At 56.0% G+C, this 15,023-nt stretch overlaps 2 protein-coding genes across 2 annotated transcripts in view; one reads left to right on the forward strand and one right to left on the reverse strand.

Annotated features, from left to right (window-relative positions):
* Positions 1 to 10,314, forward strand: part of MICALL1 (MICAL like 1) — a 25,730-nt gene extending 15,416 nt beyond the window's left edge. Inside the window, exons 10-15 of the mRNA XM_011218820.3 lie at positions 328 to 454; positions 595 to 685; positions 818 to 891; positions 3,218 to 3,332; positions 3,541 to 3,587; positions 4,790 to 10,314. Of these exons, the coding sequence (XP_011217122.2) occupies positions 328 to 454; positions 595 to 685; positions 818 to 891; positions 3,218 to 3,332; positions 3,541 to 3,587; positions 4,790 to 4,911 (576 nt within the window). The 3' untranslated portion in view covers positions 4,912 to 10,314. The remainder of the gene's footprint in view (positions 1 to 327; positions 455 to 594; positions 686 to 817; positions 892 to 3,217; positions 3,333 to 3,540; positions 3,588 to 4,789) is intronic.
* Positions 8,245 to 14,996, reverse strand: C15H22orf23 (chromosome 15 C22orf23 homolog). Its single transcript, XM_034644380.1, has 7 exons — positions 14,836 to 14,996; positions 14,410 to 14,521; positions 13,285 to 13,347; positions 9,658 to 9,840; positions 8,869 to 9,000; positions 8,568 to 8,668; positions 8,245 to 8,385 (listed from the first exon to the last, which is right to left on the reverse strand). The coding sequence occupies exons 2-7, from the start codon at positions 14,510 to 14,512 to the stop codon at positions 8,314 to 8,316; spliced, it is 654 nt and encodes a 217-aa protein (XP_034500271.1). The 5' UTR covers positions 14,513 to 14,521; positions 14,836 to 14,996; the 3' UTR covers positions 8,245 to 8,313.
* Positions 14,997 to 15,023: the final 27 nt, after the last annotated feature.

Raw genomic sequence — 15,023 nt, forward strand, 5'->3', positions numbered from 1 at the left:
CTCTCCCGGGGTCACTCTCTTACATTGTGATATCATTTCTGGAGTGGCAGAGGAGGAGGAAGGGCTGCCACGAGAGGCGGGAGGTTGTGCCTCCCTCTGGGTGTGCCTTTTGGCGCTGGGGCCAGGGGCATGGAGGGGTTGGGACCCTCTCCACAGTGGCCCTTACCCACACCGGGATCCCGCACGTGGCCACGCTGGGGTGCGGGACAGAGCCCAGGCCCGGGGTCCGGGGAAGCCAGTGCTGGCCAGAGAAATGGCAAAGCTCCTGGCAGCAGGCAGGTGGGAGGGGTAGGCTGTCCTTCTGGTGACCGGGGCATTGTCGGGCAGGTCCAGGCTGACCAGTACATCCCCGAGGAGGACATCTACGGAGAGATGGACACAATTGAGCGCCAGCTGGATGCCCTGGAACACCGTGGAGTCCTGCTGGAGGAGAAGCTTCGTGGCGGAGTGAACGGTGCGCGGGAGCTGCTGGGAGGGCCTGGTGGGCGGGACTTGGGGGGGCAGGGGCCTCCCTCCCCGAGGGCGAGCCTCATTGGCTCCTTTGAGGGCTGCAAGTGCTGCCAGCCCTGGCCTCAGTGGGCATCTGGCTTCCAGAGGGCCGTGAGGACGACATGCTAGTGGACTGGTTCAAGCTCATCCACGAGAAGCATCTGCTGGTGCGGCGGGAGTCCGAGCTCATCTATGTGTGAGTCCTCCCCCCGCGGCCCCTGCTCCCCTCCCCAGAATCCGTGGACTTCAGCACGGAACATCTCCCCTGCCTTCCCTCCTTGCTGGCAGCCCGGGGCAGGGTTAACAGTTGGCTGTTCCCGCTGTCTAGTTTCAAGCAGCAGAACCTGGAGCAACGCCAGGCGGATGTGGAGTACGAGCTCCGCTGTCTCCTCAACAAGCCAGGTGAGCACAGCCACAGGCACTCCTCTGGCCCCTGCCTGGGGGCCCGTGACATTCACGAGTGGGTTCATAATTCTTACCCTCCCGGCTGGGGAGGAGGCAGAGCCCCAGTGAGGACGCACAGGCCGACTCTGGGAACGGGGCCAGAGGAGGAGAGGGCCAGGAGGTGCTGTCTGGGTCATAGCAGGTGATACCCAGGCTCCAGTGATGGCAGGAGAAGGAACAGCATGGCCGCTGTGGGGGTGTGGCCTCATGTGCCATCAGGGGTGACTGGCTCACAGAGAGCAGCAGGCCCAGGAGCAGACTGGCCTATCTTGGCTGCTCCCTCTCCTGGGACTTGTGGGTAGACAGGTCCCCGCTGGGGAGAGCCTTCGGGCTCCGGGGCCCAGGGCTGCCCCAGATGAGTGGGCGACAGCAGATGCCTGTCCATGAGGCCAGAGCACGGCTAGGCTTCACCAGCGGTGGGAGGCATGGTGGAAGGATCCCGAGCACAGTGTGGCTCAGAAGGACTCTGGGGGTGCGGGGCAGGATGGTGGAGGGGCAGCGGGAGGGGTTGGGTGTGGCGTCGCACAGTTAGGCAGGTTTCTTAGCCTCCCTGAGCCTTAGTGGCTTCAAGTGTAAGATTGGATGAAGGTACCCACCTTGTAGGGTATTCCTGGTATAGGAGATAAGGATGTGGAAACGCTCTGTGCCCCCTGAGGGGCTGGTGGTTGATGGTTATGATGTGGCTGAGTTGGGGTCTGTGGCCCTGACGTGTCGTTGAGCCACAGAGCCACAGGTGGGCAGAGAGACCACAGGAGCCAGGGCTCTTGGCCGCTTCCTCCAGCCCAGGCGGTGGGCTTCACTGTGTCCATTTCACAGATGAGGAAATGGAGAACCAGAGGTTGAGTCTTGCCCGTTGGTGGTGGCGCTGGGCTTCTAATCCCTGACTCTGACTTGGCCTGTCCCTCCTGCCTGCTGGGACAGTGGCCCTGCCTCTCCACTGCCTAGGGAACTTGGGAGGCTGGATAAGACCCAGAGCAGAAGCGTCTCTGGAAGCCAGTCTGCTGCCCTGTATGAGTCATTCCCACATCGCCTGGAGGCTGGGACACGGCCCCCATGCAGAGGGAGCCACAGCGACGCCCTGTGGCTGGAGTGGGCACAGTCCTGTGGGCCCCCTGGCCAGCCTGGCCCTGGGCTTACGGTGTTGCTTCGGTAGCCTTCTGTCTGATGGCTCCTCGTCCGGGGCTTGTCATCCGGTCCCGGAGGTTGCTTTTGCAGGGTGAGACTGGCTTATAAGGCCCGAGGTCAGTTAGGGACCCATAAAGCACCGTGAGGGGTGTAGCTTGTCCGGCTACCCAAGACTGGCTCCACCCTTGCTGTGTGACACTGGTCAAGGACCTAACTTCCCTGAGCCTCAGTTTCCCCACGTGTAGTGTAGGGACATGACCTCCCCACGCCCCACATTTGGGAAGTTGCAGAGGGATTTGAATTGGGATGGTGACTCCATGCTGTCTCCAGAACTGTGCTGGGCCACCTGCTCCTGAGCTCTGGCAAGGTGAGGCGTAAGGACGTTGGAACGTGACTGTGGGGGTTCAGGATGTTTATTTCAAGACAGGGAGGCCTGTGGTGGCGGGTGTTGTGGAGGGAAGGCTAGGTGTGGACACCCTTCCCCTGGGAGCCTGTGGGCTGGACAAAAGGGAAACTAAGGTGCAAGTGGACCCTTGGGTGGTCCTGTGGGATGGATGGCTCGGGTTCCTGAGAGGGGGCTGGTGGGACAGCAGGTATATGACCCCTCAGAGACACCTCCTGGCTGGGCTTACCATTCCCACGGTCCTGTCCCCTCTGATCTGCCCTCCTTCATGGCATTATGTTAAGATCCAAATACGCCCCTTGGGTCACATTGCTTCTACTGTGTAAGGACCGCTGGGGTCCCCCGGTATCTGCCCAGCCCTGCCCCGCTCTGGCCGGCCAGCCCACCTTTGGAGGCTCTCAGCAGGCCCGGCCTGAATCCTGCCTCCTCCAGGAAACCGCCTAGTGAACATTCATTGAGCGAATGAATGAGCAGAAGCAGGATCCCCTCTAGCAAGAGCTGATCGTGCTTGCCCTCCCGGAGCCCTCTTGAAGGGTTTTTTGGTAGGCAGCCCGGTCTCCTTAGTCTCTTCCTTAACAACCTTCATTTCCCCCAAAACAGGTCATCCCCCCCAGGTGGGCCCCTCCTTCCTGTCCTCACAGGACCCAGCATGGGGCTGGTCTGTGGCCGCCTCAGCACTTAGGCATTAGCCCCTGGCTTCCTGGGAAGGCAGGAGGGTTTCCCACCACCCAGTCCCCCAAATTTCTCCTTGGACAGAAAAGGACTGGACAGAGGAGGACCGGGGCCGAGAGAAGGTGCTGATGCAGGAGCTCATGACCCTGATCGAGCAGCGCAACGCCATCGTCAACTGCCTGGATGAGGACCGGCAGAGGTGAGGCGGCTGGGGGGGCTCCCCCCACCCCAGGGTGGGGGGTTCCTTGCAGGAAGGGCCCAGAGCAGGCCAGGCCAGCCCTGTCCTCATGGCCAGCAATCCCAGCACACCCTCTCTCAACTTGTGGGAGGGACTCAGGCTGGAAGGGACTGAGAGAATATCTGGTCCTTCCTCCTGTGGGACACTCGGCTTCCCTTTCTCATTTCAGGGAGGAGGAGGAAGACAAGATGTTGGAAGCCATGATCAGGAGGAAAGGTGAGGCCCCTCCCAGGGCTCTGGTCCACCTCGATCTGTAAGAGGGTAGGGGGCAGGTTGAACAGAGGGTTGGAGCCGGCGCTCCAGGGATGGTGTGGGCAAACTCTAAGCCTCCCCTTTGAAGGGAGGGCCATGCGTGGTGAGGCAGGCCAGCCTAGAGCCAGGAAGGCTGTGGCCTGGGCTCAGAGGGTGGGCTGCAGGGAGGGCTGGGGTGGGTAAGGAGCACTGTCCCACGGTGGCTGCTTGAGGCCTTCTTGACATCTGCAGCTGCTCTCAGAAAAGTTTGTGGACGAGGAGCGCCTGGGTGGCTCAGTCGGTTAAACCCCTGACTGCTGATTTCAGCTCTGGTCATGATCTCATGGTGCTGGATTAAGCCCTGCGTCTCGCTCTGCGCCTAGCGGGCAGTCGGCTTGGGGATTCTCTCCCTCTGCTTCCCCCCCGCCCCCCCCCCAGGTACTCTCAAATAAATAAATCTTAAAAAAAAAAAAAAAAGTTGGTGGGCTCAAATAGCCGTGCCTACCAGAGATAAGATGGCGCCTGGGACAGCTAAAAGAGCGCTGGCCTGGGAGTCAGGAGACCTGGGTTATAGCTTGGTTCCACCAGTGACTCATTTTTGTGTTCCTGTGGTTAGGTCTGGACTCTAGTCGGGCTGCTTGGGTTCCAGGCCCAGCTCTGGAACTTATTAGCTGGGTGACTGGGAGCCCGTCATTTCAGCCTTTTCGGCCGTGCAGGCCTCCCCGTCCCAGTGTGCAACATGGGGGTGCAGAGGGTTCCTGGGATGGTGCACAGAAAGCACTTCGCCCTGGGCCTGGCACCTGCAGCGCGCGCCACCGGTGTCGGTCCATTTCAAAGGCCTGCAGTTGCCTCGTGAAAACTGCGGGTGAGGGTGATGGTGTTTGAGGCTCCTTCTACCTCCGTCAGTGTCCATGCTGTAGCCCCCAGAGCTGTGAGCACCGGGGCTTCTTCACGATAAATCTAGGCCATGCTTCCAAGCTCCAGGTTGCTTTCACAGTTGTTTATTTCTGGATCCTTGCCAAAACACCGCGACAGGGGCATGGTCCCCATCCTCACAAAGGTGAAGTGACGTGCCCAGGACTCCAGACGGACTGGAGGAGCAGAGCTGGGCCTTCGTCACTGCCCCGGGCCTGTGCCGACGTGCTCCCCTTTGCCACATGCTAAGTGCTCCCCTTTCTCGTCTGCAGAGTTCCAGAAGGAGGCTGAACCCGAGGGCAAGAAGAAGGGGAAGTTCAAGACCATGAAGGTGCTGAAGCTGCTAGGAAACAAGCGGGACACCAAGAGCAAGTCCCCGGGGGACAAGAGCTAACAGCGAGGGTGGCCAGCTGGGACTCCCACCCCTCCTGGCGTACGCAGCCCCCTGGCTGTGCTCCGCTGTGGGGGGGCACGCTGCTTCCCATCGGGATCAGTCCCGGGGAAAGATGACGTCAGGGCAGGGGGCCTCTGGGTGACAGCCTCTCCCTCCTCAGGGTCCTCTGGCTGATCTGGGCCAAAGAATTTTCTTCCCTTTTCTCGGGGCCGCGGGCAGCTGTGGCTCAGCCCTGCCCGGTCTGGTTCTGAGGACTCCAGAGGCTGTGACTGAACCAAGGAGCAAGCAGGGCGCTGGGTCCAGGGAGCGGTGGGGGCTCAGCACACCTGCCTGGCGTCCCAGCCACTGCCTGCCGTGACGGGCAGCTCCTGGGTCTCTCTTCCCTTCTGTACCATGTCCGGATGGGATTCTTAGCTGTCAGAGTTCTGACCTGAAGGCCCTTACACCCATGCGGTCGGCCCGTGGTGGACCTCTGGCCCGGGATCTCCTGCCCTCAGGGCTCTGCTGCTCTTGGCAGGCTGGCAAGCCTGGCTTGGCTGCCCTGGTTTCTTCCTGCCCCAGCCCTGGCTCTGAGTCCCCGTTGTGCTTTCCAGCGCAGGTGGCCCTGAATCTGTTTCTCCTCACTCAGGAGCTCTATTTATGAAGTCTAATTAGGTTTGAACTCGTTACTGTGTCCTCAGACATGAATGGGCCTGGCAGACAAATCCCGCCCTCTGTCCCTCAAAGCTCTAGGAGGTGCTTGTCTCGCCTCCCCTTGTTCCATCGGAAACCTCACCCCCAGAAATCGGGGCCAGGTGGCTGTGCTGGGCTGGGTGGGTGCCCTAGAGCTGAGTCCCCAGGGAGGGCCTCTGGGAGACGGGCCCCAGGGGCAGTTCTGGTCCGCGAGCATCAGCGGAGGGAGCTGTGCTTCACGGAGGTGCTAATCTCGGGTTCCTTAACACATTGTAGTCTGACCCCTCATTTAGACTTGCCCCCGCCACCCCAGGGCTGGGGCCATGATGGTGGGCCCATTCCTGGGTGTGGTCATCACCAGTCTGTCTTCTCACACTTGACTGTTGTCCGCGCTCTCCCGAATTGTTCCCCCGAAGGACTGACGGCCACTTACCCCACCGTGATGGCCATGGGACAGGAGGAGCCAATGGGGACAATTGTCTTTTCCCCAGGGAATGTGTCCAGCAGCCGTCGTCGTCATGCAAAGCACTGTTGCTATAAGCTATCTGTGGGGTGCTCGAGGGCCCCCTCCCTCAGCACACCTCTGGGGAAAGTACGCACTGTATTCACTTGCGAGGGTTTTCCTCACCAACAATAAATGGAGACAACCTCAGTTGCCAGTGCCCCCGAGCCTTGGGCGCGTTGCCCTCAGCCGGGTCTGCCTTCTTCGCTGCTGCCGCTGTGCCCCATGGCCGGGCATCTCTGGTTGCCCGGGAGGGGAAAGTGGGGCTGTCCACGGCAAGGGGCGTTGGCCCTCGGGGCCTGCCAGTGGGCAAGACTCTTCCTCTGCAGAGAGAGGCGGCCTGTGCAGCCCCTGGTGTTCTCCTTGCAAACATCTCTTGACCTGGAGCTGGTCACCAACTCTAAAGGCTTTCGGGGGCCCGGCAGGTCACACACCTGACCAGGCAGGGTGTAACCTGAGGGCTGGCTCTGGCAGGCTGTCAGGGTGTCCGGAGACTCAGGTAGCGGGGACGGAGGTGAACAGGGGTGTCTATGCCCCAACTAAAGGGGGAAGTTCTTCCTTACTTAAGTCAACTGTAGCCTGTGGGAATGCAGCCCCATGTGGCCAGACCTTCCATTTTTCAAAAGAAGCTAGAAATGCAGATTTTGTGTGTGTGTGTGTGTGTGTGTGTGTGTATGTGTGTGTGTCTGTGTGTCTGTGTGTGATTTGTAAATGCTGGCAACTAATCTGAATTTAAATCAAGGGTAGGCTGTGTTGTCATGGGTGGGCCAAAGGCGTCCTGGGGTTCTCTGGTTTGCCGCCTTGGGGCTACGTGAGGGGGCCTTTGAAGTGGAGGACAGCTGTCCTTATGGTATACCCTCTGCCCTCGGGTTCTGAAGGGTATGTGGACACAGGCTTCCCATGGAAATGTTCCTGAACCAGCCCTTCGTCTGGCCCCTTCCACTTATGTTTGAGGCTGTGGGGCCGTGTTTGTTCTGTAGCCTAAAACACGGGTCTTGTGGCCTGTAGGATTATACGAATCCCTCCAGGTGGGAGTGTTGGTTGAATTTTCCAAACTATTTTGATGTATGGGGACAGGAAAGTGACAGAGTCCTGGAGGTTGTCAGAAGACATGGGGACTTGCATGGACTGTGTGCAGAGGCAGCGGCTCAGGGGGTCTGAGGCCGCCTCCATAGCCCTGAGGCTGCCTCCATAGCCCTGAGGCTGGGCCTCGCCCGTGAGCAGTCGGAGCTGAGGCCGTGATTCTGCTCGGGCTGCCAGCACACACCAAAGCTAAGCCCTTTTGGTCTAGCTCTCTCCCACCCTTGTTTCTGTGGGCTGTGGGGTTCGTGGAAAGCCCGAGAACTAACTTCTAACCCCGAGTATGCTACTTGCCAGTTGAACGACCTTGGTGACAGTGTCTTGGGGAGCCTTAGATTTCACACAGGGAGAGCGAACCGTCATCGCGGGGTTTTATCGAGAACAAACCGAGTGAAAATCAGCACCTGACGCGGTGCCCGGCCATGGGGTGTTCAAGAGGTGTTGGCTCTCATTTCCACTTGAGATATGCAAACAGCTAAAAAGCATCTGTGCTTGAAAAATTCTAACTCCTTGAACAAATAAGCCTATCCTTGTGAAAACAAAACGGTGCATGTAATGACCTACGTTAAATGTGTCTTACCAGCCAATTAATCATAGTGGTTAAACGTTTGCCTAAGGCTGTAAGAAGTCAAACAAGTAGGTCTTAAGGCAGGAAGGAAGGAATTGTATTCATTCCAAAGTTCTGAAAACTCAATGTGTAGGACACACAGTGGGTGTTGGGGGGGAGGAAGAGGCCTGTTGGATGCCCTCAGACACACGCCCAGGATGGTGAGATGGGGCCTTGCCTTCACTGTGTATGGGCTCTTTCCCTGAGAAAAGACTCGAAGTTATTTGTGTGTGTGATTGTGTGTGTGTGTGTGTGGTGTGTGCATGCATGTGTCTGTCTGTGACTGGGGGTCTCGGCAGCTCAGCTGACTCAGGCTCCCTGGGCAGAGTCTTGAGGAGAACCTGCTCATTCTCTGAGATTGGCCTATTTTCTAGGGTGCCGTGTGTGCCCAGGATCCCCTAGGCCAGGGCAGTGCTGCGCAGCCATTTGATGTGACTGAAGGCCAGGGTAGGTGGGCTGACCAGGGGGTGACTCTGCTTGGCCAGGGGGTGGGCTCCAGTGGTCCAGGATGGGCTACTTTGTCTCTCGCTCTGGAGACAGGTCAAGGGGTGGCAAGAGCCTTCCTAAGGTCCTCACTCTTCTTGTGGTCAATGGCTTCCATTTCCCGTAGTTTCTGCAAAGGGCATCAGGAAAAGCTGGGTGTCAGGGTGGGCTTGAGGAGCCGCTGCTGATGTGAGGCTAGGGAGGACTCCCAGACCGGGGCCAGACCTGGGCCGCAGCTGCGGTGTCCACACACGTGTCCCGCTGCACACTCATGGCGGGCCCTCCCCCACCCCTCCCTGTGGCTTCTCCTACCTGGGAGATCTCAGCAAGGATGAGCCCTTGGTACTGTCTGCGCTGTCCCAGCGCCTCCATATCAGCCAGGAATTCCTTCCTCTCCTGGATTTCCTTTACCACTAGATGGGGGAGAAGGGCCGTCTTTGTATGGGGCAGTAGGGGGCCAGCAGGCTCCTGGGGGGGTGGCCGGGGGCAAGAGGTTGCCTCTCTCAGGGAGAGGAAGCAGTTCTGTGGTCAGACAGCGTTTCTCACTTTGACCACAGATTATGGGCCCCTCCACACCCCTCACCCCAGCATAAGTGGCCCATCCGTGGCTTACATTCTTCAAAGCGGTCCAGCTCGGGGGCTGAGGCCTCCTGTTGCACTGGAGGGGGCTTTCTTTTCCGTTCCTCTGAGTCCTTCCCAGTGGCAAAAATATTTTGGAGTCTTCGCTTCTCTTTCTCCAGATCTCCTGTAGGGCCCGGAAATGGCCTCATTAAGGCAGGCAGGGCACCCCATTCATGACATGCTTGTTCCAGGGTCCCTGGGTGACATGGAGGGGTCTTCTGCAAACCGGGCATCTTCTGCCCTGGGAGCCCCTGAGCTTGTGTCAAGACAGGCAGGAAGGGGAAGGGCTGGAGAACGAATGTCAGAACGCATGCACTGCTCTGGTGCAGAGTGAGACTAAGAAAACCCTGACTGTCACGATGGCAGCCTGGGTATAGAGGCTGTGGGAGCTGTCGGCAGTCCGGGCCAAGAGCTACATCGGACGCCAAGTAGGAAGGGGGACAAAGGCTCTGTGGAGTAGGCTGGCGTGCAGAGGAGTTCTGGATTGGAGCTACTGTGTGACCTTAAGAGAGCAGTGGCCGTGACACCTGACAGCCAAACGTTCCTCAGGGACTGGTGGACTCGAGTTAATCATTACAGAGTTCTAAAAAAAAAAAGGATACCTAACTGGTTTCCCCTGTACCCTGAACACTCCAAACTAACAAGCACATTAGTATAAACAGCACAAGAATTTGATTAGACACCCGCTCACCTGCCCTGTGGTCGGCTTGCTGCGCACCTCCCACCCCGGCCCATTTGGGGAAGGAGGTGGAAGAGGGGCTCTCGAGGCCCTCTCACTTACGGGTGGCTTGAGGCTTGAATGGTTCCCGGCTGTAGGCCCCGTTGGCTTGGCACAAGCTGGCAGGCCGCAGGTGGGGCCGGGCCGCCAGGATGGGAGGCAGGTAGATGGCTGCGGCTGGCTGTTTGGAAGGCGACGCCCTCTGGCTGGATGTTGGGCTGCACTGTAGGGGCAGAGTGTTTCCTCCTGGGGAAGGAAGGTTCCAGTGCCGGGGGCGGGAGGGATCCACCTCTATTGTGTTCTGTTTTGTTTCGTTAATTTATAAAAGTGATACCGCCTGTTACAACAAGTCAATGAGTATAGAAGTCTTCCCTTATGCCTTCCAGTCCCCCACCCAACCCCACAACAAGCGATTGTTAGAATTTGGTGATCTTGTTCCAGACTTTCTGATGTTAATACAAACACGTATATGACCTTCGTGTTTCAAACACTGGATCATATATATTCAGTAATAGACTCTTCGCTTAACACGTTACCATGGACAACCTTCCAGATCACTCCATTTATATATAACTTATTTTTTATAGCTATATACTAGTTCTTAGAATGGATACCTTATTTATTTTATCCAACTAGTCTTCTAATTTCAGAAATTCAGGCTGTTCCCCCTTTTTTTTACTACTTCAAACAATGCTGCAATAAACATTCTTGTGCGTCAAGTCCCTACCGGTGCTTTTATTTCTGTAGATGGAACCCTCAGACCTGCTTGGCCCACAGGCAGGGAGGGATGGTTTGGATGGTAATACACACCAGCCCCTCCTCCCGTCCATCCCCACTGTCTTGACCCAGATCTGGGGCTCCTCCCCCAGGCCAGCCAAGTGCGTCACCTATCTGGTTGGCCGGTCCCTCCTCTCAATCGCCCCAAAGCCCAGCTCAGAGCAGGCCCCACCCGTTGTTTTGATTTGCCTCCCATCTACCTTGTCTACTTTTCCAACCTTCTGTCATCCACTCAGCAAAGACATACTGAGCATCTGCTCTGTGCCAGGTCCTGGGCACTGGGGGTCCTGCCCTCGCGGCACTTACCTTTGGGGTTTGGAGGGGTGGGGATGACGATTAAATAAAATACGTAGATTGTGACAGTACAGGGATGGAACACGCTATGTCAGAGCAGGACTGACAATTTTAAATAGGGTAGGCAGGGAAGGCCTCATGAAGAGGGTAACATTTGAGAGAAGACCTCAAAGGGGAGTAGCTCTACTGTACAGATACTTTGGGGAAGAGCATTCCAGGCAGAAGGAACAGAGCAAAGGCCGTGAGGTGGTAATGTGCCTGGAGTGTCCAAGCAACAGCCAGGAGGCTAGGGTGCCAGGAATGGGGTGAGCAAGGTGGGGGTATAGTAGGAGTAGAGGTCAGAGGTCAGGGAGGGCAAGAGAAGTACAGGGCCTTGTAGGCCTCTGGAAAGATTGGCTTTTACTTTGAGGTGGGAAGCCATCAGAGGCTTTTGAGCAGAGGAGTTACATGGTCCTTTGCTGATGAAAATACAGTGTGGGGGCCAAGGGCAGAGTCAGGAATGGTTTGAAGGGCAAGCAGACCCAAGCAGATGGCTGGATGTGGGGTCTGGGAGAAAGAGAAAGAGGAGTCAAGGATGGTTCCAAGGTGTCTGTCCTGAGGGCCTGGAAGGATGGAGTTGCCATTACTTCCCACAAATCCTCCCCTTCCCACAGCCTCTACCTGGAGCCCCAGGACACCTTTCCCACTCTTCTCTGAAGAGGCGCTGTGCTTCCTGGAATGTCCTTCCTGCCCCCTCCACACCCTATTTCCGCCTGTCCGGGGCCAAGTGCTACCCTGTCCTCTGTCCTCCAGCCCATCCTCAGGCAGTGACTGCGGCCCAAGTAATTCTGGGAGTTCAGGTGAAGGAGAGGCATTTGTGGCTTGCCTCAGAATTCGAACGAAGCCTCAAAACAATAAGTAGGATTTGGTTAAGAGGAGAACAAAAGAGAGGGGATTCGAGAAGAAAGCCGACTCAACACTGATGCTTGGAGGCAAGTTTTTAAAAAAGAAAACTAAGGGGGCACCTGGGTGGTGCTGTTGCTTAAGCGTCTGACTCTTGGTTTTTGGCTCAGTTTGTGATCTCAGGGTCTTGGGATTGGGCCCTGTGTCGGGCTCTGTGCTGAGCTGCTGAGCGTGGAGTCTGCTCAAGACTTTCTCTCTCTCTCCCCCTCTGCCCCTCCCCGCATTCTCTCTAAAATAAATAAATAAATCTTTTAAAAACAAATAAATAAATAAGAAAAAGAAAACTTAGGAGAATAAAACTGTCCTGCAAACCCATTCCTTACCTTGGTTTCCCCACTAATGAAATCAGTCCTTTAGTAAACATCCAGCACCTGGGCGCCGGGGGTCCTGTGGTGAACATGGCAGATATAGTTCTTGGCCTCCTCGAATTTACTTTTAGTGGAATTTCTAGCACCTTCTCTTCCTAGTCATGCTGCAGGGGGCACCAGATTATTCGTGGATTGCTGAGTGAAGAGATGGAGTGATGGGATGGGGATGTGCTAAGGTGCCAGGCTCCGACAGCCTGCGTTGTCCTTGTTCCCAACGAGGAGGACCTGACCCCTGTGCTGGCATGGCACAGCCTGCCCTGGCCACTGCTGGACACGCACTGCTGATATTTGCCTCTCTGGCTCTCCCTTCCCTTTGCTTCTGTGGCTGCTCAGGGTGTCCTCCCATAAGCACATCCTTCGGCACATACGACAATCACTTCTGGTGGACTCAGTAGAGAAGATTCTGACATTCTCTTCAGGGCTGCTTCACAGGTTGCTGTTCTGATCCATTAAACACTGATTCAATTAAATTTCAGGAAGCAAGGTAGTGTTCAAGATCCAAGAGCGCACCTTGCTATTGTGCCCCTGTATTTCCATTTTTTGGTTTTCCTTCAAAATAACTAATACGATGGGTGGCCAGAGGTGAGCTGTGGACAGCCTTTGTGCACTCTTCCTGTGTTGGAATTCTGCCAGTCGTCTTGCTTCTGCTAGCTAAGCTGTGACTAAATAAAATGAGGAGACACACACACACACACACACACACACACACACACACAGTCCTTTCCTCTGGAGAGCTCATACGGTATGTGTGTAACGGGGAGGGACAGATGGCAGACATGACCACGTGGAGACTATTTTGGCTGGGCAGGACGTCTCGATCGGGCTGTGATCTCTTGGAAGGTTGGCTAGAGATAGACTACAAGCCAGAGGCTTGTTGTTGTGCTAGGACCCAAGTCCCAGGAAGAAGCAAAAGCCCTAAAGGGTCAATTCTCCAGGAGCAACGACTAGAAATGCTATTCGAAAAATTTTTTGGTCTTTTTGTTTTTTATTATTTTTAAAAAAGATTTAGTTGTTTATTTTTAGAGAATGAGTGAGAGAGAGCATGCGCGCACGCACAGGAGAAGGGGCAGAGGGAGAGAATCCTTCAAGCTGACTCCCCATAGTGAGAGCCCTAATGGGCTTGATCTCACAGCCTGTGAGATCATGACCTGAGCTGAAACCAAGAGTTGGATGTTCAACCAACTGAGCCACCCAGGCACCCCTCCTTTGGTCTTTTAAAATGAGGTCCCCTACCCCTTAATATGGAAGAGCAATGAAAGTGTCGTCCCGAGTCCCTCCGCCCAGGAAGCGTCTGTAGAGTGCCTCTTACTTTTCACGTTGTCCATGATGTGGCGCTGTTGGAAGTTAGTCAGTTTGGATTCCTTCATCATCACTGCAAAGACACAAGCATCTCTATGAGGCCTCCTGGGTGCCAGGCAGAGCCCTTCATCTCACCCTATTCCAGTGTAAAACTGTATCACCCCCTAAACCCATTATGCACCCGGGTACTCCTTCTCTCCCTTTCCTGCTTCATCGTCTTTTTCTGGAGCACTTACTACCATCAAAATTCTACATATTTTACTTATTGTCCCCTTCCTACTAGAATATTAGCTCCATGGGACAGCAAGGATTTTTGCTGTTTTTCTTTTCTTTTTTTTTAAACTGCTGTATCCCCAGCACTTAGAACAATGTCTAAAGCACGTGAAGTAGGTTTAAAATTTTTGTTGTTGAGTGAATGAACGAATGGACAGTATTTATCAAGCATGTGCCAGGGGCTGGAGCTACAGCTGTCAGCCCAAACAGGCACAATCCCTGCCCTGATGGGATTCATGGTCTAGAGGGGTAGATGAATATTAATCCAATGGGAGACAACTAAATAAAAATACCTGACTACAGGTTGTGCTGTCCATTGAAGGAAAAGGTATTTGGTGGTGTGAAGGTGCAGAACTGTGGGTTCCACTGTGGTAGTGGTGGGTGGGGAGGAGATAAGGCTTCCTGGGGAAATTGAAAGTGTGATCTAAGGGATGCACAGGAGTTCACCTCCTTAAAATTCTAATTTCTTTGACTTTTGGCCACTCGCAAATTGTAGGATCCCTGAACCTTTCTGAACCCCAGCCTCAGGCTTATCTATAAAATGACAACAGCAATTGCTAAGCCACAGGTCATGTAGGGGAGAAACGACTTACAGAGGGTAACTGTTACCACCACTCTTCTGTCCTTTATTTTATTTTTTAAAAAAGATTTTATTTATTTATTTGACAGTGAGAGAGAGAGACAGCCAGCGAGAGAGGGAACACAAGCAGGAGGAGTGGGAGAGGAAGAAGCAGGCTCCCAGTGGAGGAGTCTGATGTGGGGCTCGGTCCCAGGACCCTGGGATCACGCCCCAAGCCGAAGGCAGACGCTTAACGACTGAGCCACCCAGGCGCCCCTTCTCCTGTCCTTTAAACACACTGACCTCTGAGCAGCTCGCAGGTCCCTGGGGTGTAAGTGGCCGATTTGGGGCAGCGCCAGAACCCTGTTCCTTTGGTCACTGCCTCCACCCTTTCCTGGGAAGCCATGGGAGGGCTCTGAGGAGGGAAAAACGCAATGGCACAACCCCTGTCTCCCAGGTCCAATCTCTGCTCCCGCACCCCACTACGCCACCCAAAGTCTGGGGGGGGGGGTCGAGCCCCAGGAGAATCGTGACGTCGCAGTCAATATCGCGACAGTGCCCAATGCTCCTACCCCGAACAGACACACAGGCAGACCCACCCACACGAACGGAGACCTCATCCTGACCCTGCGCCTGCGGCAGGGAAGCCCTCTCTGGAGGAAGGAGGCATTAGGATAGCAGTGGTCCGGACAGTGCCCGCTGGGGGATACGCTAAAATTGAAACCTCACCCTAAAGTAAGACCCCGGCTGGGTGCCCCCCGCCACAGAGAGCGGCTGGGTTCCGGAGACCGCAACCACGGCCCAGTTGCGGCCCCGCACCTGGGCCCGGCACAAACACTCGCAGATCTCCGCGACCACAGGCGCCACCAGCTGCTCTGGCTACTATGGTAACGGGCACACGCCTCTCGGCGCGTGCG

The sequence above is a fragment of the Ailuropoda melanoleuca genome, chromosome 15, assembly GCF_002007445.2.
Source record: "Ailuropoda melanoleuca isolate Jingjing chromosome 15, ASM200744v2, whole genome shotgun sequence".
In the NCBI taxonomy this organism is placed as follows: domain Eukaryota; kingdom Metazoa; phylum Chordata; class Mammalia; order Carnivora; family Ursidae; genus Ailuropoda; species Ailuropoda melanoleuca.